Source organism: Penicillium nucicola, assembly GCF_028828085.1.
Source record: "Penicillium nucicola strain IBT 29836 chromosome Unknown utg000005l, whole genome shotgun sequence".
NCBI classification, from domain to species: domain Eukaryota; kingdom Fungi; phylum Ascomycota; class Eurotiomycetes; order Eurotiales; family Aspergillaceae; genus Penicillium; species Penicillium nucicola.
This window is the reverse complement of record NW_026643129.1, coordinates 1989231-2008122: the sequence shown is the minus strand read 5'-3', so window position 1 is coordinate 2008122 and position 18892 is coordinate 1989231. Positions and strand designations below refer to the sequence as shown.

At 49.5% G+C, this 18892-nt stretch overlaps 11 protein-coding genes across 11 annotated transcripts; 4 read left to right on the top strand and 7 right to left on the bottom strand.

The window, feature by feature from the left end:
• Positions 1 to 29: 29 nt before the first annotated feature.
• N7511_005823 (Dabb family protein) lies at positions 30 to 480 on the bottom strand (the record flags this gene model as incomplete). The annotated part of the gene is made up of 2 exons (XM_057128200.1): positions 30 to 242; positions 379 to 480. The coding sequence occupies 2 exons, from the start codon at positions 478 to 480 to the stop codon at positions 30 to 32; spliced, it is 315 nt and encodes a 104-aa protein (XP_056984717.1).
• A 1097-nt stretch (positions 481 to 1577) lies between these two features.
• Positions 1578 to 2060, bottom strand: N7511_005822 (Ctf8 family protein; the record flags this gene model as incomplete). Its single annotated transcript, XM_057128199.1, has 1 exon — positions 1578 to 2060. The coding sequence occupies one exon, from the start codon at positions 2058 to 2060 to the stop codon at positions 1578 to 1580; it is 483 nt and encodes a 160-aa protein (XP_056984716.1).
• A 723-nt stretch (positions 2061 to 2783) lies between these two features.
• On the bottom strand, positions 2784 to 3377 carry N7511_005821 (Cnl2/NKP2 family protein; the record flags this gene model as incomplete). Its single annotated transcript, XM_057128198.1, has 1 exon — positions 2784 to 3377. One exon carries the CDS (start codon positions 3375 to 3377, stop codon positions 2784 to 2786), a length of 594 nt encoding a protein of 197 aa, XP_056984715.1.
• Positions 3378 to 3994: 617 nt separating this feature from the next.
• Positions 3995 to 5303, top strand: N7511_005820 (uncharacterized protein; the record flags this gene model as incomplete). The annotated part of the gene is made up of 4 exons (XM_057128197.1): positions 3995 to 4149; positions 4389 to 4620; positions 4695 to 5082; positions 5152 to 5303. The coding sequence occupies 4 exons, from the start codon at positions 3995 to 3997 to the stop codon at positions 5301 to 5303; spliced, it is 927 nt and encodes a 308-aa protein (XP_056984714.1).
• Positions 5304 to 5766: 463 nt separating this feature from the next.
• N7511_005819 (ARMH3 family protein) lies at positions 5767 to 8129 on the bottom strand (the record flags this gene model as incomplete). Its single annotated transcript, XM_057128196.1, has 8 exons — positions 5767 to 6454; positions 6519 to 6929; positions 6978 to 7312; positions 7364 to 7476; positions 7528 to 7681; positions 7734 to 7814; positions 7867 to 7995; positions 8046 to 8129. 8 exons carry the CDS (start codon positions 8127 to 8129, stop codon positions 5767 to 5769), a joined length of 1995 nt encoding a protein of 664 aa, XP_056984713.1.
• A 759-nt stretch (positions 8130 to 8888) lies between these two features.
• Positions 8889 to 9659, top strand: isa1 (Fe-binding Fe/S cluster assembly protein ISA1; the record flags this gene model as incomplete). Its single annotated transcript, XM_057128195.1, has 2 exons — positions 8889 to 9564; positions 9622 to 9659. The coding sequence occupies 2 exons, from the start codon at positions 8889 to 8891 to the stop codon at positions 9657 to 9659; spliced, it is 714 nt and encodes a 237-aa protein (XP_056984712.1).
• A 672-nt stretch (positions 9660 to 10331) lies between these two features.
• On the top strand, positions 10332 to 11318 carry N7511_005817 (DSC3 family protein; the record flags this gene model as incomplete). The annotated part of the gene is made up of 1 exon (XM_057128194.1): positions 10332 to 11318. The coding sequence occupies one exon, from the start codon at positions 10332 to 10334 to the stop codon at positions 11316 to 11318; it is 987 nt and encodes a 328-aa protein (XP_056984711.1).
• A 460-nt stretch (positions 11319 to 11778) lies between these two features.
• Positions 11779 to 12632, bottom strand: N7511_005816 (v-SNARE protein VTI1; the record flags this gene model as incomplete). The annotated part of the gene is made up of 3 exons (XM_057128193.1): positions 11779 to 11866; positions 11938 to 12344; positions 12453 to 12632. The coding sequence occupies 3 exons, from the start codon at positions 12630 to 12632 to the stop codon at positions 11779 to 11781; spliced, it is 675 nt and encodes a 224-aa protein (XP_056984710.1).
• A 548-nt stretch (positions 12633 to 13180) lies between these two features.
• On the bottom strand, positions 13181 to 14733 carry rvb1 (RuvB family ATP-dependent DNA helicase pontin; the record flags this gene model as incomplete). Its single annotated transcript, XM_057128192.1, has 4 exons — positions 13181 to 13645; positions 13697 to 14244; positions 14301 to 14520; positions 14590 to 14733. The coding sequence occupies 4 exons, from the start codon at positions 14731 to 14733 to the stop codon at positions 13181 to 13183; spliced, it is 1377 nt and encodes a 458-aa protein (XP_056984709.1).
• A 305-nt stretch (positions 14734 to 15038) lies between these two features.
• On the top strand, positions 15039 to 15695 carry N7511_005814 (mitochondrial 54S ribosomal protein bL28m; the record flags this gene model as incomplete). Its single annotated transcript, XM_057128191.1, has 1 exon — positions 15039 to 15695. One exon carries the CDS (start codon positions 15039 to 15041, stop codon positions 15693 to 15695), a length of 657 nt encoding a protein of 218 aa, XP_056984708.1.
• A 343-nt stretch (positions 15696 to 16038) lies between these two features.
• On the bottom strand, positions 16039 to 18720 carry N7511_005813 (fungal specific transcription factor domain-containing protein; the record flags this gene model as incomplete). The annotated part of the gene is made up of 8 exons (XM_057128190.1): positions 16039 to 16605; positions 16680 to 17129; positions 17186 to 17518; positions 17574 to 17636; positions 17700 to 18366; positions 18415 to 18463; positions 18514 to 18545; positions 18614 to 18720. 8 exons carry the CDS (start codon positions 18718 to 18720, stop codon positions 16039 to 16041), a joined length of 2268 nt encoding a protein of 755 aa, XP_056984707.1.
• Positions 18721 to 18892: the final 172 nt, after the last annotated feature.

Genomic DNA, 18892 nt, shown 5'->3' with positions numbered 1-18892 from the left:
TTAAGAGGAACAGACAATTCTTGATTCATTTACAAGACGGACTCATAAAAGCTCGTCAGAACATCCTCCTTCACCGGCCCAACAACAGCCTTCAGCGCCTTGTGAGCCTCACACTCAGCATCATAGTATTTCATATCCTCCATCGACGCAAACGTCGTCTTCACAGAGAGATTGAAGCCCTTGTTCCTTGGATCGGGGAAAGAAGCACCGGCAGCAGCAGCTAGGATGTATGGCTTGCCGTCCTAGATGGCCACGCGATTAGTAAACCGTTCGGCTGGTATCGGAGCTCCAAGCACGGAGAGGGAAGGGAAATGAGAGATGAGGGCTGACGATTGAGCGTCGACGGGGGTGTCTAGGTGAGATTGTCCGTTTACATACCTTTGTAGCGGTCTTCGCGAGGACCTTGTACTGCTCCAAGACACGATCCCGATCCGCCTCGTTGGGGATCTTGAAGAGGGTGATTCGCTCGATGGGTGCCATGGTTGATCGGGAGGTATTGAGGGTGGGGAGAGTATGAATGAAGCGGGATATGGATCTGGACATGGACATGGGTATGGGGATGGCGGGCTTTAAGTAGGCCGGCTCAAGGCGGGGGAATTACGTGGATTGGAGGGGATGTTTTTCTACTCGGCTCGGAAATATTCTCGGGTTGAGTTGGATGTGGGGGAATATGACTGGGATTTTGGATTACGGATCCGCCCATTCTTTGACTGATTCTTTCTTTTCCCAATTGACTGTGTATTGGAAAAGCTGAGCTGAAAGGAGAGCGGAAGGCTTCTAGAGAGCGGGGAGATTCCGCTCCGGCGGGATGAGGTCAGCTCCGAGGGCGGAATTGTTTCGGGATTTTATACTTCCAACTCTCTGCTGAAGATCTGATAAATAATGGCCCTAGCAAGTCTGGATCTGCATCAAGCGTCCAGGAGACATGCGAGAGACACCCTGATAGTTGCAGACAAAATCACCCCATACCCAACAACAGCAACAAGGCACGGCTCAGCAATAGCCCGCGCACCATTATCCACAGCCTGCTTCCAAACAGCATACATGTCGCCCGCAATTTGAGAAGCAATGTGTTTCACCCCATCGCCATGGGTAGAAAGATGTTCATGGATCTCAGACAATGCCACGAGCCTGTCATCTGAAGCGCAGCGCAGTACATTTTTATGCTCATCCGACAGCTGACCATAGATCGGACCCGTGAGAACTAATATCGCAGCTCTCTTGGACACGATATGGCTGACCACATATAGAGATCTAGCTTCCGGGTCTTGATATGTTATGGCGCGGAAACCCATACGCGTGGACCAGTATGAGGCATCCAGTATGAGGCCGATTGTATTGGATTGCCAATATACCAGTGGATATGGTCGAAGCTGGTATATTCGGGGCCCCATTTTGAATTATATTTCGGTTGGGGATTGTCATTTTGTGGCTGTGAAGGGCGTAGAGTGTCGTGCTTCCAGTTCGAAGGGTTCCGACTCTGTCGTTTCGACAACAACAAGCACGGGGACCGCTCCAGGCGCATTGTGTACCCCATAGACTTTCGCCATTCCAAGGTCGATAAACTCACACAGCCCTCAAACATTATTAACAGGCTCAGGCCGACTCTTGAAGAAAATCTTATACCGCACAATCTCAACAACTTCCAATTCCTCCTCATTCCCACTGCTCTCACTCTGGTGCCTCTGCAACACGGCAATCGGGCGTGGAAGTTTCTTCACTTCCCCGGTCATGCGCTGGTACCGGCCGACATAAAGGTATGCGCGCTTCATCCATTTTGTGTCGTCTGGGTTGTGCACCGAATAGTCCGGGAACATGAGTTTTCCAATTGGGGTTTCGAAGGTGGAGGATGGGTCTGTAGAAATGGAGGTAGAGTTGGGGCCGTCGGTCATCTCATCTTCATTGTTTGACGTTGGGACGTTGATTGTGCCTTGAAGTTCGAGAATGGCGAGGCCTGTCGGGGTTTGAAGGAGGGGTGGGAGAGGGTTCGGGGGGGCTTGAGGGTTTGATGCCTTTGTTACTGATGAGCCTGAGGAAGGGTGGAGTTTAATGGAGGGCATTTTGGCTCAGGTTGGAGGGTTGAGTTGGAGGGTGAGAGTAGTGAAGAGTTAAAGTGGTGAGACGCGTCGGTTCGCGTTTTCGTCTCCGGTGGCTTATCGCAGTATCGAGACTTGGGATTTACAGTCTGAGCTATTCAACACGGTTTTACATCGTTTTTTGTACGGAAATGAGTAGATCAATTGTAATGCTATTGGCTGCTTTGGATTTTCAAAAATCAATTGCCTGGTGCAATTTGTAATGTCCATGAGCATTGAGCCGATGCGAGACAGGCCTAGCTAAGGATTCAGGGTTCTAACATAGTGAGGCGATCAGATTGAATTGGAGCCAGCCGATATTGAGCAACATAGATTGGATTGACAAGAGCGTTGGGTGAGGGCATTGAGATGCAATCTAAGGTCGAATTGCCCTCGCTGCCGCGCAACACTCACGTTGCGGAATATCATTTCATCCAGCATAGACAGAGATGAGTCTTTCCGTTGGCTCTCGCAACAAAGCTCAACTTAGACTTGACACATAGGGCATTTGTAGAACCCCACAGTAACTGAGGGTGGCGAGTGCTAGTGCTTGTGAGAAACACTTGGGATTGAAGCCTCCGCGTCATGATTGCTTGATTGGATAGATGCTGTATATGAATCAGCCCGAGTCTTGGAGTTGCCTGATCAAATACACACACCTTGAGGGGAATTGTTCAACATTTGACAGAGACAATCAGCCATGATGGATCAAGACATGCTATTCTTATAGCAAGTGTCCTCCAAATTCTGCAAGCCCTTGATAGCCTCATTGGCCATATCATCAGCAGTTCCAGTTGGACCCTGCAACTTGCCATAACGGAGATCACTCATATCCCCGACAGTCGTACTAAGCTGAGCCAAGATCCCCGCCGCCTCTCGGTCAATGGCGGAAATCTCCTGTTCAATATGGGCACTGGCAGTCTCCATTGCAGTGAGCAAACTAGCCACAGAGTGATAATCCTCCGGTGTGGCAGTCTGTGTCTGACCAAACAGATGGAGATCCATGTCGACCTCGCGCTGTTCATTATCACTCGAGGCTTCCACTCCGGTGGCAAGGCAGGCTTTGTGCAACTCTGCTTTCTGCTTGTCACTCTGCTTCATCTCAGTGTCGATATTTTCATTGACTCTATCCATGTCCTGCTCGCGGACTTGCTGGAGCTCCCGGTACAGAGTCCTGATGTGCGGGTGATTGCGCAGGCGCTTTGGAAAGAGTTCTGTGAACTTCTGGAGCGACATCACCGTCGGCAACGGTGCTGGTGACAGCAGAAAGTTGCTCAAGATTGATTCTTCTGTTGGTGCCATGATGAATGATGGATGCAATCTTCTGCAGTGTGTCACCGGGAAAACACGCGAACCACAGACCCGAATAGGATTTCACACAATGAGCAATACAAATAAATCAAGTCAATGGTATAGATTCAACAATGAAGCGTGAATGACAGTCAGCGTAGAGAGAGTTGCGATGGGCGCGTAGTTGAGCGTTCCCGCCTTTTTCTTCAAGGGGTCCGCGTGTTTCCTCTTCCTTTCCTCCTCTCGAACATCGACCTCATTCCCTTCGCTATCACCCACTTAATCCTTTTTCTCTCTCTAATCTTGAGCTGTTCTCTGGTAGGACACAAATTGTGCGCTACATATTGACTCAATTTGCACATCTTGTTCTGCAATTGTCATCGCACCTGTGCTCGTTTTGCACACGCAACTCCAAGGTCTAAAACACCCCATTTGGAAATTATCGCCATAGTAACAGTTGAATTGTTACTTTCTGTTTCTTCTCCTGTGATATTGTCACGATAGCCCTGAATCTTTTCCAAGAAGGCGAGAAGCTCGTTGTTCGTTTACGTCCAACCTGAGGGCTCAGGAACCATCGCATAGATCGCCAGCACCTTCAAGTCCCCCATTTTCTTTCATTCTCATTCATCATGGTTGTTTCTATGTACTCCAAAGATGAGAAGGTTCTCTGCTTTCATCATGACATCCTCTATGATGCTAAAATCCTGGATGTTCGCCACAAGGATCCCAACGACAAGAAAAGCGCTTTTGAGTACCAAGTCCACTACAAAGGATGGAAAAACACGTAAGTTTGACTCTATCTCATCTCAGATTCTCCTTTGATTACCCAGATATGGTCGTGGCTATCGTGGTTGTTGCGCAAGTCGTCCCTATGCGCCATGTCTGGGAGACCTTGACCTCGATCTATAACCCCTCCATCTCCTGGACAGCACCCTGCCTCAATATACAGGAAGCGTGTCTCTTGATACAACTCCATCTATGTGGCAAACTTCATCACTGAATTATCATACTGATATTGACTAGATGGGATGACTGGGTCCTAGAAGACCGTCTCCGCAAGCACACAGAAGACAACCGCGAGCTAGCCAACAACCTACGCCGCGAAGCTGAAGCATCAATTCGCCAAAAGACCACCAAGGCATCCGCAAAGAAGCGCGCCACTTCCGACCGTAGTTCTGTACGCGACAGCGAAGAACGCGGCAACTCCGTGCCGGGCCGTGGCACGAAGCGAGCTCGCGAAAATGACATTGAAAAGGCAAGAAACCAGTCAACTGAGTAAAGCTCGGATGACAAGCATGCTAGATTAATTCATACTAACAATTTCTTCAGGAAGAAAGCTTCCACATGCGACCCTCGGTCCGCATCCTGATGCCAGACAACCTCAAGTCCCTCCTAGTCGATGACTGGGAACAAGTAACCAAGAACCAATGTGTGGTCTCCCTGCCATCTAACAACCCCGTACGCCAGATCCTACACGATTGGTACGAAGAAGAGCAGCCGAAGCGAACCAGCTCGGCGGCTGACCAGGACGTCCTGGAGGAAGTCGTTGCAGGGCTCCAAGAGTATTTCGACAAGTGTCTTGACAAGATTCTTCTGTACCGTCATGAGCGCGCGCAGTACCGTGGTCTACGAAAGAAGTTTGAGGCTGCTTCTGGAGAATTGGCTAATAAGGGCCCTGTTGATGTCTACGGTGCCGAGCATTTGATTCGGTTGTTTAGTGAGTCGCGTCTTGCCTTGCTTTCCGCTTAATTGGGCGGTGTTTACTAACCTCGTTTACTTGCTGTAGGTACCATGCCTGAACTCATTGCTCAAACAAACATGGATATGCAGGCGACTAACCGTCTGCGGGAGGAGATTTCTAAGCTTGCTATGTGGTTGAGTAAACATTCGGAGAAGTATTTCACTACGCAGTATTTTGCGGCGGAGGAGACTCATTAAACAGTTCTCGTTTTTATGTTCTTGTTTCATTGTGATGTCGCGACTTTTCCCGGATTGATATCAGTTTGAATTGATTAGTTAGTGTCCAGCATTCGAATTTTTGGCTCTTTCATCAATTGGTTGAATTGTGGATGTCTTTCATTCTAGGATCGTAGGCTTGGAACTTACGTTTTGTTTGTCTCAGTGTTTAATACTCGTGGGGTGGAGGATGTAGATAGCAAACAATTAAGTGAAAGGGGGAGTTGGCAAAGTACGATATATCTGCACGAAGGAAACATTCAAAATAAAGAAGGCAATATACGTATGCTCAACTAGACATCTCAATAGAAGCTGCAAGGATGCCTCTACCACCACCACTAGCCCGAAAATCAAGACCCATTCCTTGCTCAACTATCTCGAAATCAGACACAACTCCCAATCTCATACAACTCAAAATTCGACAAGGCTACAGCCCAAGGACCAACTAAGCAACAAGCTGCCTGGCATCATCAACAGCCCACCTCGCCGCCTTCTTTAGCTCACTTTTCCATTCGGCCTCGCGCCATCTAGTCCAATTGCTTAATCCCTCAGGCGGCTGAATACTCAAAGTATCATAGCCCTGCTTGATAATACGATGAACTTCCCGTGGACTGAGGTTCTTCTTTCGGATAGAAGGCAAAGGCACAGAAGCCGGCTCATCGGGTTTGGGGCTTGCCGCGGCGGCGGCAGCAGCAGCAGCATTTGCATCACTGCCATCCGAATGGAAAAGCAGAGTGTAGAAATGGGTCGAGACAGATTGAAGTGTATCAATAGCGGCAACGGTTTGCTCAACACCCGGTTCAGCAGCCTTGGAGGCTGTACCGGTGAAAGCATACGCGACACGGAACTTCGAGATTATGGGACCGGTTTCGACGAGCTTGTAGAAGAGGTCATCGTAGGATGATGGGTCTGGGAGGAAAGTGTCGCCGCCTGAGACGCAGAAGGCGATGAGATCGGCCAAGGAGGATGTTAGGGTTTGGATCTTTGGGTTGGTTGTTAGGTCGCTCGCGTAGGTTGTGAGGAAGCGCATTAGGGAGAGGAGGGTGCGCCAGAGTTCGGACCAGTGGTATGTTAGTCTGATTTTGTTCTTTGATAAGTGGGTTAGGAGGCGGAGGGTTATTGCGATCGCGTGGCTTTCGTATTTGTTAGTTTTGTTTTGTTGAAATGCAGCGCAGGGTATAGTGGGAAAAGGTTTACCTGTAGAGATTGACATCTAGACGTCGGCGGAGGTTGTGAGTGATTGTGTCGATCATGATGTCGAATATGATTGTCGCTAGGACTCTGTCTCCGCTGACTACAGGGAGGTATGGCTGTTTCTGTCTGCAGATGCGGACCTTTCGTTTGCCATCTTCGTTGCAGATGTGTTTGCAGATTGTTGAATCCTCGACTAATATGCGCAGAGTGAATAGAGTGAGCTCGGCGTAATGTCCGACCCGAGGGGATCGATATGCATGTTGTAACAGATATGAAGTCAATGAAAGGAAGCTTGAGAACGGCGATTCATCCTCGCTTTTCTCGGCCTTTGTATGAACAAGGTGGTAGCCAAAGAGTTTGTTGGCGTTTGTGAAGTCGTATGTTGCCATCAGAACTGTTGCTTCTTGGGCAGGACTGATATCACGTTAGTCTCGTAAGTTAAGATTTGATAAGAGAACTTACAGCTCAGCAAAGATTGCTTTCGCTTCTTCCGTGGTAGGAGGATTAGCCTTTTCTCTGGCACCGGGTGCAAAGGCTCGCAATCCAAAGAATATCAATGTATTAGTCAAATTCCAGCCTTCTGGGATGTCGTCCTGTACAGCGATGTAGCCGTTACGTAGACCACCACAGGCGAGACCGACGCCCTTGGCGATCTTTTCAATGCTCGACTCGTTGACAAAGTCATCAAGTCGAAGCTGGTAGGGATTTTGGAACTCAAATTTGTTGTAATTTGCCAACAAGCCCAAAAGGAGAAATGGATCGAAGACTCGCATTGGAGTATCAGAGTCAGAGACATACTAATTGATGTCAGTGAAAAATTTCAGAATCAGGCTTTCGTATTTTTCTACCTTCATAAGGGATGGGAAAAGGTCTCTGTGCGTGAGATAGGACACCAGGCTGGTTTTATATGCCCCACTGGTCATTGCAACGGCTGTCCTGATAGCCTTGAGCCGCACGTCGACTAGCAAATAGTCAGTTATAAGTATGAATGCTTGATTGGGAAAAGTCTCACAGTTGCTGCCATTGCGGATAATACCATCTAAAACGGCTACAAAGTTGGAGATGACATGGTCCACTTCGTCGAGTCCTGCAAGAACGTTGATGACATCTGAGCTAGGATTTGTGTATTTCTTGCCCAAAATACTGGTCAGGAAAATCGTCAAGGTCTAAATCATTGAGTGAGAACGTTCCTTTAAACAGATCATGATGAACACTCACGTCCAATGCATAAGAATTCCCAGGGGCAACCCCTGTAGCTGCCTCGCGGATAGCACGAGTGAATAACAACTGAGTTTGATTCTAATTATTTAGTTAGTCGTGTTTCCCTTCATTTCAAATGAGAGCAGCTTGCCTGTAAGCTTAATATGTCATCTGGACTCAAATGGTCTAAAATGGCATGCAGTTGATTGCGGTCCGGGGGGAGCAAGAAGAACTCCCTCCAGAAACCTTCAGAAGGGTCCGAGTCCTCTCCATTCTGATTCTCAGGGCCGAGTTAGAATTGCTACTCAATCTCTGTTCTGGAGTTCTTACTTTGAAGAGGTTCTCATAGAGCTGCACAATCTTAGGCTTGAAGGACTCAGGTCGACTCTGTAGGGTCAAGGGGGAGGCTTCCATGGTTGAAACAGGAACACGGGTGATCTGCAGTTAGATCGCCAGCATCGGGAGAAACGAGGTTAATTTGCAGAGTCGAGGTCTCTTCACGGCCTTGGAGTTCATTGAGCAACCGTCTTGGGCACCAGCCACTTTGTCAGCAGATCCAGCCACATGTCCTCTCTACATTTGATACTTGGCATTTACGAGGGTTTAAAGAGGTTTGAGTGTACCATTTTAGTATGCTGATCTAGAAGTATATCGAGAAAGTCGTCATGGTCATTCTGATGCTAATCCCCGCCACTTAACTGCATTTGGAGCCCTGGGGGCCTCATGAGGGGTGAGCCAGGCACTCCGAAGAACGGAAATCCCCTGTGCCTGGTGATGACTCAGCTTCCGAAAAACGCACAGTGCTGGAGCTGTCGACTCTGAGGATCTCACAGTCGTGCGATATAAAACACGAATCAGCTGAGCCCCATACTCTCAAACCCTTGAAAGATCCTCCGGACTCCATCTGGGCTGAGTCAACCATTACAAAAAAGTCCCAGGCGAACAGTGGCGCCATTGTGTGTAGAAACATCTCAATGCTGATTGGTCGGTTCTGCGTCATGCAACTGGTTTAGGTAATCCACCCGGGGCCACGGGGGGATTCTCAAAACAGTCAGAGATTCTTCCTGCCAACTTGGAACCTTCACACACTTCCCCATTCCTCGGACACTGTATCCTATGAGTTTATAGCATCTTTTGTTGAGACTCACTCTCATTTCACATTGCTCGGAAATCATGAGCTTCCACACCATGCAGCGCTCAGTGACATCATCCGCCACACTCCTCCGATGGGCAAAGCCCTCGGCTGGACACCTGCGTTCATTCTCGTCATATGGCAACGCACACCTCTCCTCCAAGCGGGACATGCAGACCGCAACAGCGTACCGTCCTCACACCCTCCCTTCCTCGTTCCCGCCTCCCCGAAGTAGCGGTGGCGCCGACACTTCCATCTCCGCTGAATTTCCCCCCTCCGACCGGAAATCATCTCAGACTACCTTCCAGAACGGTGTTTCACCCAGTGTGAGCCTACGGGAAGGTGAAGCGCAAAAGTCGAAACCCACCTCCGCTTCCCCGAAGACTTCCCCGAAGACTTCCCCGAAACCCCGTCGGCCACTTCGGCCAAGGAAGGCAGCCATGAAACTGTCGGCGGTGGCCACTGAGCAACTCCGGAAATTGATGGCCCAGCCGGAGCCCAAATTTATTCGGGTGGGCGTTAAGAACCGAGGCTGTTCTGGCCTTGCCTACCACCTGGAGTACGTGGAAAAGCCGGGCAAGTTCGATGAAGTTGTTGAGCAGGATGGCGTCAAGGTCCTGATTGACAGCAAGGCCCTCTTCAGCATCATTGGCAGTGAAATGGACTGGCATGAAGATAAGCTGAGCCGACGCTTCGTTTTCCGCAACCCCAACATAAGTAAGTGGCCCGTGCTTCTATCCTCCCATCATTTTCAGTACTGACCCATTACTACAGAGGAAGAGTGTGGATGCGGTGAATCCTTCATGGTTTAAGCCTTCATGTTTCTTTTACGGGGGTTCTCGGCGTCTTCTTACCAGTGCATCGGATGGCGTTTTCAAAGGGGATTGGATTGCAATCACTCTTTTGTTTCAGTACATACGCTTGATACCAGTCGATACATTTCATCTTTTCATTTCTCTCGGCATTCTCTCTTTCACATTTCAGTGGCTTTGGCTTGATTCAGCTCTAACCGGGCTTTGATCATAGAGACGGGTCCCTTCTTTTTTTTTCTTTTTCCTTTGTTGCTGGACGTTCTTTGGAATACTGCTACATCAACCATTTGATATCTTGAGATATCTTCATGTACAACGCATAGATTAGTCTAAGGACAATGATGACATGTCAAATACACTTCTTGAATTCCCACCTTTATAGAGATATCCAGTAATTGTAACACATGTCCTATGGCCTCGGTCGTCCAACAAAATCATCCCATACTGTACATGAATACGTCACCTCTAGTAGATTCCTTTACTTCCAACGTCCAACTATATTTATAGCTGAAACAACAGCTTATATTGGTCTAGAAGGTGTCACATGACGAACTATCCTGGGGTCCGAGGCGCGGGAATGGGGTAATCACTGCATCTCCAACGTCACCTACGACTCACCTCCCACCACAACCACTATCTGTAGATTAGCTACATGACTTACGCTCAACCGCCATGGTGTCACCATTTCTCTCCTCCAACACAATAAACGACAAAACCACAGATCTCCTCGTAACTGTCCGCTTCTCCGCTTCAATTCCCGATCTCCAACTCGACGTCCCAGACCCAGAGACTACAACAGGCGCAGGTCTAAAGCAATTAATTCGCGTCGAGCTACCCCCAGATCTCTCCTCACACCGTCTCCGTCTTATCTATGCCGGCCGTGGTCTAGAAGATACAACGGCCCTAACAGTCTCACTGAAGCTCTCGCCATCCCCAAGCCGCAGTCCAGGCCCCGCATCAGAACCAGAAGACCAAAGCGAAGCCACAACCGAAAATGGCAAGGGCAAGCAAGCGATTCGCGATACACGACCACGACTCTACATCCACTGCTCAATAGGCGACATCGCACTCTCCGACTCGGACCTAGCAAGCGAAGCAGCAGTAGCCTCAACACACCTCCTCCAAGAAAAGAAGAAACAAGCCTCCAAAGATGCAGTCTCAACTTTATTCCCCCGCTCCAGCCAGGCCAACACCCAATCCCAGACAGAGAACCAGCAATCCGCACAAACCACGACAACCCCCGCACCACGCGGCTTCGACCGCCTCCTCAGCGCTGGATTCACCAGCGCAGAAGTCACCGCTCTGCGCTCCCAGTTCCTAGCCGTCCAATCCGTCTCCCATACACGCGATACAATGCCCACGGGGGACCAGCTACGCGATCTGGAAGATAGGTGGATGGACGAGGGTTCGACGGCAGCGGGTGTGGCGGGTGGTGGGGAGGGGATAGCTGGAGGGGATGACGATGGGAGTATTGGGGCTGGATCGCGAGGGGCCATGGATGATATGTTGTGGGGGGCTGTGATGGGGTTCTTCTGGCCTGTTGGTTGTGCTATGTGGTTGAGAAGGGAAGAGGGGGTTTGGAGCTGGAGGAAGGGGGTTGCTGTGTTTGTGGGGGTGGTTGTGAATGCTGCGTTTGGGATGATGAGGATTATGGGGTAGGACTTGGATTCAGTGGGATTGCTCTTGAGATTTGGTTTGCGTTTGCTGTTCGAGATACCCCTATTTGATGTTATTATGTTTGGTTGTACAACAGGTTTCGAGTTAGTCTTGTGACGAGCTTTATTTGGTCTAGGTGATTCATCGCAGGAAATGGGCATGAAAGAAGCAGACAAGATACGGCAAATTTGCATACATTGTCCGATACTCCTTGGCTCAGCATACGTATGCTGATGACCTGTCTGATATGGTATGGACTTGGAAATGTTGTCACTTGGATTAGGGATCGGTATGGCGGGAGACCAAGCAATGGGGCTGTATCAAGTCTCGCCGAATGTATCATACAAATGGCACATGGCAAACGGCAAAAAGGCGTCAAAAGACAGGAAAGTCTTGTATAGGAAGAAAAAGGGACATAAACATAAAAAACACCAGTATACACAACGCCAGCTCAACCCCAACGCTAATGGAATTTGCTGTAAATCACGGCGAAGATCAAAAGCACCAGAACAGTAATGATCGCAATAGTAATCATCCGATTCGTAGCCATCCTGAAATAGAAAGAGGTGTCAGCAAAACATACGGCAAATCTACCAGAGCGAGGGAACAGGGGAGTCAGTACCTACGGGCCATGCCCCTCAAAGTCTTGATACTAGTATCAACATAACCCTCACTTTGCTGGAGATTGTTCCGAGCATTGGTGATCTGCTCGCGCTGCTCGTACAGCGTGCCGAGCGTGCCGCGCGCAACATCCTCCGTGTCAAGCGCCATACGCTGACTCTGCTGCAAGCGGGCAGAGCTGCGCTCCAGCCTGTCCGTGCCGGACAGCAACTGCTGTCTTTGTTCGAGCTGCTCATCCTGCGGCTCGTCGGTGTAGCGATCTCCAAAGAGGGCCTGTCGATCATCTGAGAGGGACTTGAGCTTGCGCTTGACTTCGTCGATGTCTGTTGAGTAGTTGCGGAAGCGGACGTTGACTTTTGACCGGGCTGAGGAGGGGATGTTCTGCTTCTCCATGCGTAGTTGATCGAGCTACGGGGAGGGGAGCGGGTTGATTAGCTTTCCTGTCTTCTCTTTTTGCCTTCTGGGACTTGGTGTCTTGTGGCGCATCGGTGGCTTTTTCGGGGTATGTCTACTCACCAGCTCTGTCGCTTCGTCGAGGACTTGCTCTGCGCTGCGAATTGCGGATTTTCGTTGCTCGCCGCTTGCCTCGGCGATCTGGTCCAGCTTCTGGTTCAGGTCGGCCTGCACAAGCTTCAGCTCGTTCTCGTAGCTGGCAAACATCTCCGAGCCGGCGTCTGTGTCCATGTTGTTGGCCATAATGATTGTGAGGTAGGTGTCGGGGGAGTCAAGGTGTCAACGTGGTTGATGTTGACCAAGGCTCCACCTTTATCTGGGGGGCGGGTGACTTTCAAGAGCGCTGAGTGGCGGTTCGCTCAAACTTGCCAAGACCACACCCGGAGATAACGCCGTGGATGGTCTTAAGGGAAGCAAAAGAACTCAGGTTGAGGAAGTATGCGATATCATTACTTGGGACAGGAACGGGGTGGTGATGCTGGGTTACACGTGATCCCGATTTAGGTTGCATCCGAATGAACTCTACTCTCCTCTACAGTATACGTATTCGTAGTAATCTTATACCTAATAGCCCTGGAGTCGATCAAGCAATCCGCTGACTCGGAAGCAGCGAAGGTGGGAATCTAGGGTTCGCTGTCTATGGATTGGCTCAGGGAAGGACACGAGTAAAAATGAAATTTGATACATAGCATTAGCGTAAACCAGGCCCACAAAACAATTCGCCTTTTCAATAAATATCCAACATACCCCAATGGTATACAAGATCATAGCACTTCAAATTTGATAGCCAATCATGACAGGAAGTTTTCGCTATCCTTGCCGACAATGATTGCGCTTCGCTTGGCATCCAAGAAGAGGTCCTCGCACTCAGCAACGTCGGCTTCTTCGATGCCACCGGGGCGGCCGTTGACGCGCGCAAGAATGCTGGCAGGGGTCAGAAGCTGCAAGGCGTAGCGCAGACTGACCTTGCTGCCATGCTCGGAGACCTTGTTCAGGGCAGGTTCGGTGATGTTCAGACCCTCAATCTTGGCGCGCAGGCGGATGATAGTCTTGATCTCATCGGGGCTGTAGGGGTTGGTGGGGATGATAAGGAGGCGGGCAAGGAGATCGGGAGGAATGCCGTGGGCGGCGCTGATATCGTTGGTGCCACGGATGACTGTGTGGCCGCGGTTGGAGGCGAGAATGACGATCGGGGAGATGGTCGATTCGAGGGCACGGTTCAGATATGTGAAGCACTCAATGTCGAGCATGTGAACCTGAAAGTGTTGTTAGCTACAAGTCACCTCCAGTGAAAGACATTGCCTTACCTCGTCAATGAACAAAACACCAGGAACCAACTCGGCAACGCCCTGATCAATGTATCGGTTGACAACCTTGTTGATTTCCTGGCGCAGCTTGTCCGTGATTTCCGTCTTCTTGGGCTTCATCAGTTGACCCATCATGCTCATCACATCCTGGCCACCCTGTGGCCGGGCGTTGGCCATATCGAGATCGTGGAGTGTCACATCCTGGACAATCTCCTTCTTCTTGTGGACCTCGCCCTTGGGGACGGGCACATACTCCTCTGCCTCGAGATCAAATTCTGTCGCATAGGCGTCAGATCGGCCGACACGCTTGCAAGCGCCAGTGTTGGCTTCAATATAAATGACGTCTCCGACAGTAACACGCTCCTTCTGAATAGCCTCGTAGATGCTAGGATCCAGGCGAAGCTTCTTGCTTCCCTTGGCAGACTTCAGGCCGATAACCAGATGGCTAATTGTGCGTCCGTATCCACCCAGAGGGTTCTCGGTCTCTTCGGGGGTAAGTTCTGTCACTTCACCCTCGTACACTTCCTTGGTTTCGCGAACACGGAGACCTATCATAGGTTAGCCTGACATTCTATAATCGCTTGATTGGTTTTCGCATTCGTACCGATAGCTCTCCGGAAGTTTTCCATCAATGCCTCGGTCTTCTTGACCTCTGCGGAGTAGATTTCGCTGCCGACGATGGGACAGAATGGAACCTTGGTTCCCAGCTCCTGCGATACAGCAAGAGCCAGAGCAGTCTTTCCGGTGCCGGGGCCACCAGCAAGCAGAACAGCACGTCCAGCCATCTTCCTCGCCTTGATCAAGTCCACCACAATACCGCATGCCTATATCGATCGATGGAGTTAGCTATCTTTCCTGTCCCAAGCCAATAGATCCGGTGTTGCTTCATTTACCTCACGGGCAGCTGCTTGTCCGACAAATCCATCTGCGGTTGTCTCCGAAGTGCCATCAGAGCGCAATCCAAGGCCCCGAATGTGTGTATGCGCTGCGGTTCTGTTCTCGCGCGAGTTGCCCTTGACTTCACTGATCTGGACCATGATTGCGAGACGGTGTAGCCGCGAGGAGCCACTTGTTTGAGCGGAGGTTAAGTCAATGGGTTGGAAAACCAAAGCGAAGCGTAAAACAAAGCTTTAAAGAAACAAGACAGATAGAAGAGGGAGGTAACGCGATGAATGTCAACGGGACATGCTTCTGGCCGAAATTCGCGAGCAAAGGGATCGTCAAATGAGAAGGCCGCACCCAAGGCGGTGAGCCTCCCCAAATTCTTCCCTGGCATCAATTGGCTCTTGTTGTTCAACGACTCATTGCACTCTCGACGCTGCAGAGTTCAATTTCAATCACAATGGCAGGCCTGTACGCAAGATCTGCCATGGTGGCCCCCTTCTCCCTCGCCGCGGCCTTCCGAAGCCTGTCCATCGCCGCTCCAAAGCGAGCTCTCTCAACGGCTCCGGCTACGCGATCAGTCTTCAAACTGCCTGAAGATGCTCCAGTCTACCCCTACGCTCCCAACCGGTGGTACAAGCAGTCCAACAGCGGTCTCTACGGTGGATCCATGATCCGATTCGGTAACAAGATCTCCAAGGGCCGCAACGAGGGCAAGACCCGACGAAGCTGGAAGCCCAACGTTCGCCGGAAGAAGATTCACAGCAAAGCACTCGGCGAAGATCTGTTCATTAAAGTCACCAAACGCGCATTGCGCTCAATCCAGAAGTCAGGTGGTCTAGACAGGTATCTGCTTTCTGATCGCCCGCGACGTCTCAAGGAGCTGGGTCCGTTCGGTTGGAACCTCCGATACCAGGTCATGCAGACGCCATCCATCCAGGCACGCCTCAAGTGTCAGCGTATTAAACTCAACATTCCCAAGCCTCCCACTTTCGAACAATTCCTCGACAGCAAGAAGAATGAAATGAAGCAGAAGATGGAGGACTTGGATATTGATGCCCTGACCAAGCCTCGTCCTTTCGGTCGCCAGTTGAACAGTGCTCGCAGGAAGGTGTAAGCGAAATGAGACAATTGAGTTGTTTCCTCGCGTGTCAGGGGATGAATAGGCGCTTGTATCATTATCCTAAAGAGCGGTGGGTGGTTTCTTGAGCACCACAAATTTTGTCATCTTCGCCCTGTTCATTTCAGAAAATGATGGTGAGAATGATCTCACCTGGGTGCAGTGTTTTTTTTACTATTTGAATTTGCATATTGGGTCTTCTATGTACTTATACTCCAATCTTACATCGTGTTTACTATTAAGACTTTGGCTCGGCTCCAGGCCATACCTAATGCTGATTTTGTATTAACCAACTTTGGGCGAATTGCTTCTCTGCAGGTCTGCAAGTGTCCATCAAAACTCAGCAGACCCAAAAGAGAAGAGGAAACATCAAAGTCTCATCATCAACCCCAAACCCACCCCCAATTCCATCCTCAAAGGAATCAAAGCCTGGGAAATCCACCGCGAGAGTTGCAGCATGACCAGACCCTCGGAAAAAAGGACATTCAATAGAACACAAATGATCCCCCAACCCAGCAGACAAGACCGGATGATGCGGATCGGCAAACCCACCAGGGAAATCCTCCGTAACAATCTCATGGATCATGCGCATAACCCCCCGATGCATAATTATAGAGGCGAGCAACGGTATCTGGGACTGGACATAAGAAGCAGCCTCCCCCGAGATCCGTCTCGGTAGATCATCAACGACCAGTCCGCAGACAGGTATTTCTCGAGCTAACGTATCAAACACGTCACGCAGCGGCTCAGCTTGAATCCATCTTTCAGCAAGAATGGCTAGCGCCGTTGAACACGCTCGTAGTGCTTCGGGGACTTCGCGTGATTTATAGGCCGGTGTCTGGTGTTGGGGTGGTGTTGCCCAGAAACAGTAGAGAAGTGTTATTCCTACAGCAACTTGGCTAAGGAGCTGGTTAGATGTGTTAAGTTAGTCAATGTAACTCATATAAGACAAAACAGGTAATCTCAAGCGTATCTACATACCCCAGGCCATAATTGAGCGGTCTGTCGATCTTTTTGAAATGTTCTGAACGTCATAGCAATTTGAACACAAGCCGGGACGGAACGGTCTCCAAAGCCGTTACAGACATTTTCTTTGGTGGGCTGGTGAAGGAGGAGGATGGTATAGTTGTATGCCATGCCGACCCATCGGTCACTCGTGTAGCTTTTCGATGCCACGTCGCTCAGCAGACGGAGTTGTGATCTCCATGTGTCTAATTCTCCTAGCATGTGCTCTCGCCATGTTGTCGAGGCGTTTATCTCTTCGAAGTCTGATCGCAGTAAGGTACTTAAGATGCGGGATTGGATACGCCTGCACCGGAATAGATGTAGTGCGGGCGAGACATGGGTTTTTTGGGATGGTGTTTCTATTCTGATACGGCTGTCGTCTGAGCTATCGCGGTGAAGGTCTGCGTCTCCGACGTTTGAGAAGAGCTATCGTTGTCAACTTTTTGCACGAGCGGTGCAGGGTAAAATTATGACGGGCTTACCTCCACGCTAATATGCTCGTCGATGATATTGTTTGGGATATGATAGATCCAGCTGATTAATCGATCCAGAGCATATGCAGACCAGAATACTCGGCGGCGGGTTTGGACCTCCAACGAGAAAGCAGGATTCGGTCCTTTTGGCTCACTCTCGGCTAGATGAAGCTGGGCCATGACACAGTACCTCATCGTTGCGGATATCATGGTGATAATCATTTGTGATGAGGGCGAGTGAAGTGCATGCAATGTTAAAAGTAGGTATGCTTGAGCATGTAAGATGGGATCAGGCTCTGCGAATACGTAGCCAAGATATTCCATGGCAGTGTTATAAAGAGACTACATTTTTAGGTCTTGTTCTTTGTCCATTAGATATAGCAAGAGTTGTACTAACCTGAGATGAGGCGATGTCACTTTCAGAGACCCGAGGCGTCAAGAGTAGGGCAACAGCATGCACCTTAGAGGTTCAAATATTAGTATAGTTGATGGAAATTCTGGAAAGAAGCTCAACACAACATACCATGGTAACGAAATAGTCCTTCCATAGACCATGATGGCGTCTAGCCCGATTCAGATGTGACTGAGCCTTCCACGATTCATACCAGCTGAGGAATGTATCGAGATGAAGGAAAGGATATCGTGGATTGACTCTCTCAAGATAAATTTGAACCAAACGATCAGATATCTCCTTTGAAAGGCTAAGTGGACGATCTGATTGGGATATCTGGGTTATGAACGGAGATGATATGCTGGTGGTTGGTGTTTCAGTATGTGGAGATATACAAGAACCAGACTTCGCCAAAGTGGCTATTATACCAATCAACAAGCTTGGGTGTCCGCATTGGCCTTGAGCGTCGGGTAATGCATCTCTGGAATTCGATTCTGGTAGTGGCTGTGTCTGGTTTGGTGTGGTAGATACTGAAGGAACCTGGGCTACTTGTGGATTTGAAGATGACCCATGCTGGGACGAATCGTCATGTAGCCGTCGTCTTGAAGTGCGAGAATCAATGTCTGATTCATTCTCTGAAATTGCACGCTCGAATGTTCTCTTGTTTGACCAAAGTCCATCGTTCCTTGGGCGGGAAGTATCCGGTGCTGTTTCTTGTCGGATGACCGGCGTAATATGCTCTCTCTGTCCTACTTGGGACTCAAGGTCTATAATCCTCTCCTCGAGTGCTCTAGCATATCTATAACCAGATTAGTATTCAATTCCGCACGAGACTGATATATCTTACTTGGCACTGACACGAGCCCTTTGTGTGACCGGTTCACTTGATACACATTCTATATGATATCAGCCCATGACCAATCTGTGCTGTATAGTATAGAATCACCTTTATTGGCCGTTGTGCAGTTATCACAGGGTCTATTATCGGTGCACTGAACAGGTTAGTCTGCAATCAATGATAGCATGCGGCAGTTAAATAAGCTTACTTTTTGCTTTCGAGAGCGACACCTCTGACACGCCAATGGTTTATGCCTCTTGGGCGAATGATCTCCCTCCATCGGCACTTATCGGCATTGAAGTATAAGTCATCCATCGGAGTTTGACGTCCGACTTTTTATGGGTCCACGTGACTATGACTCTTCACGAACTATATGGAAACGACGACCAACTACTTTGTTCTTTCCAACTCCCTCTCTCAGATATTTGGTGTCCCAATATAACAGAGCGCTCTACTCAAGCATCTAAACTCCATGTTCAAGTGCCAA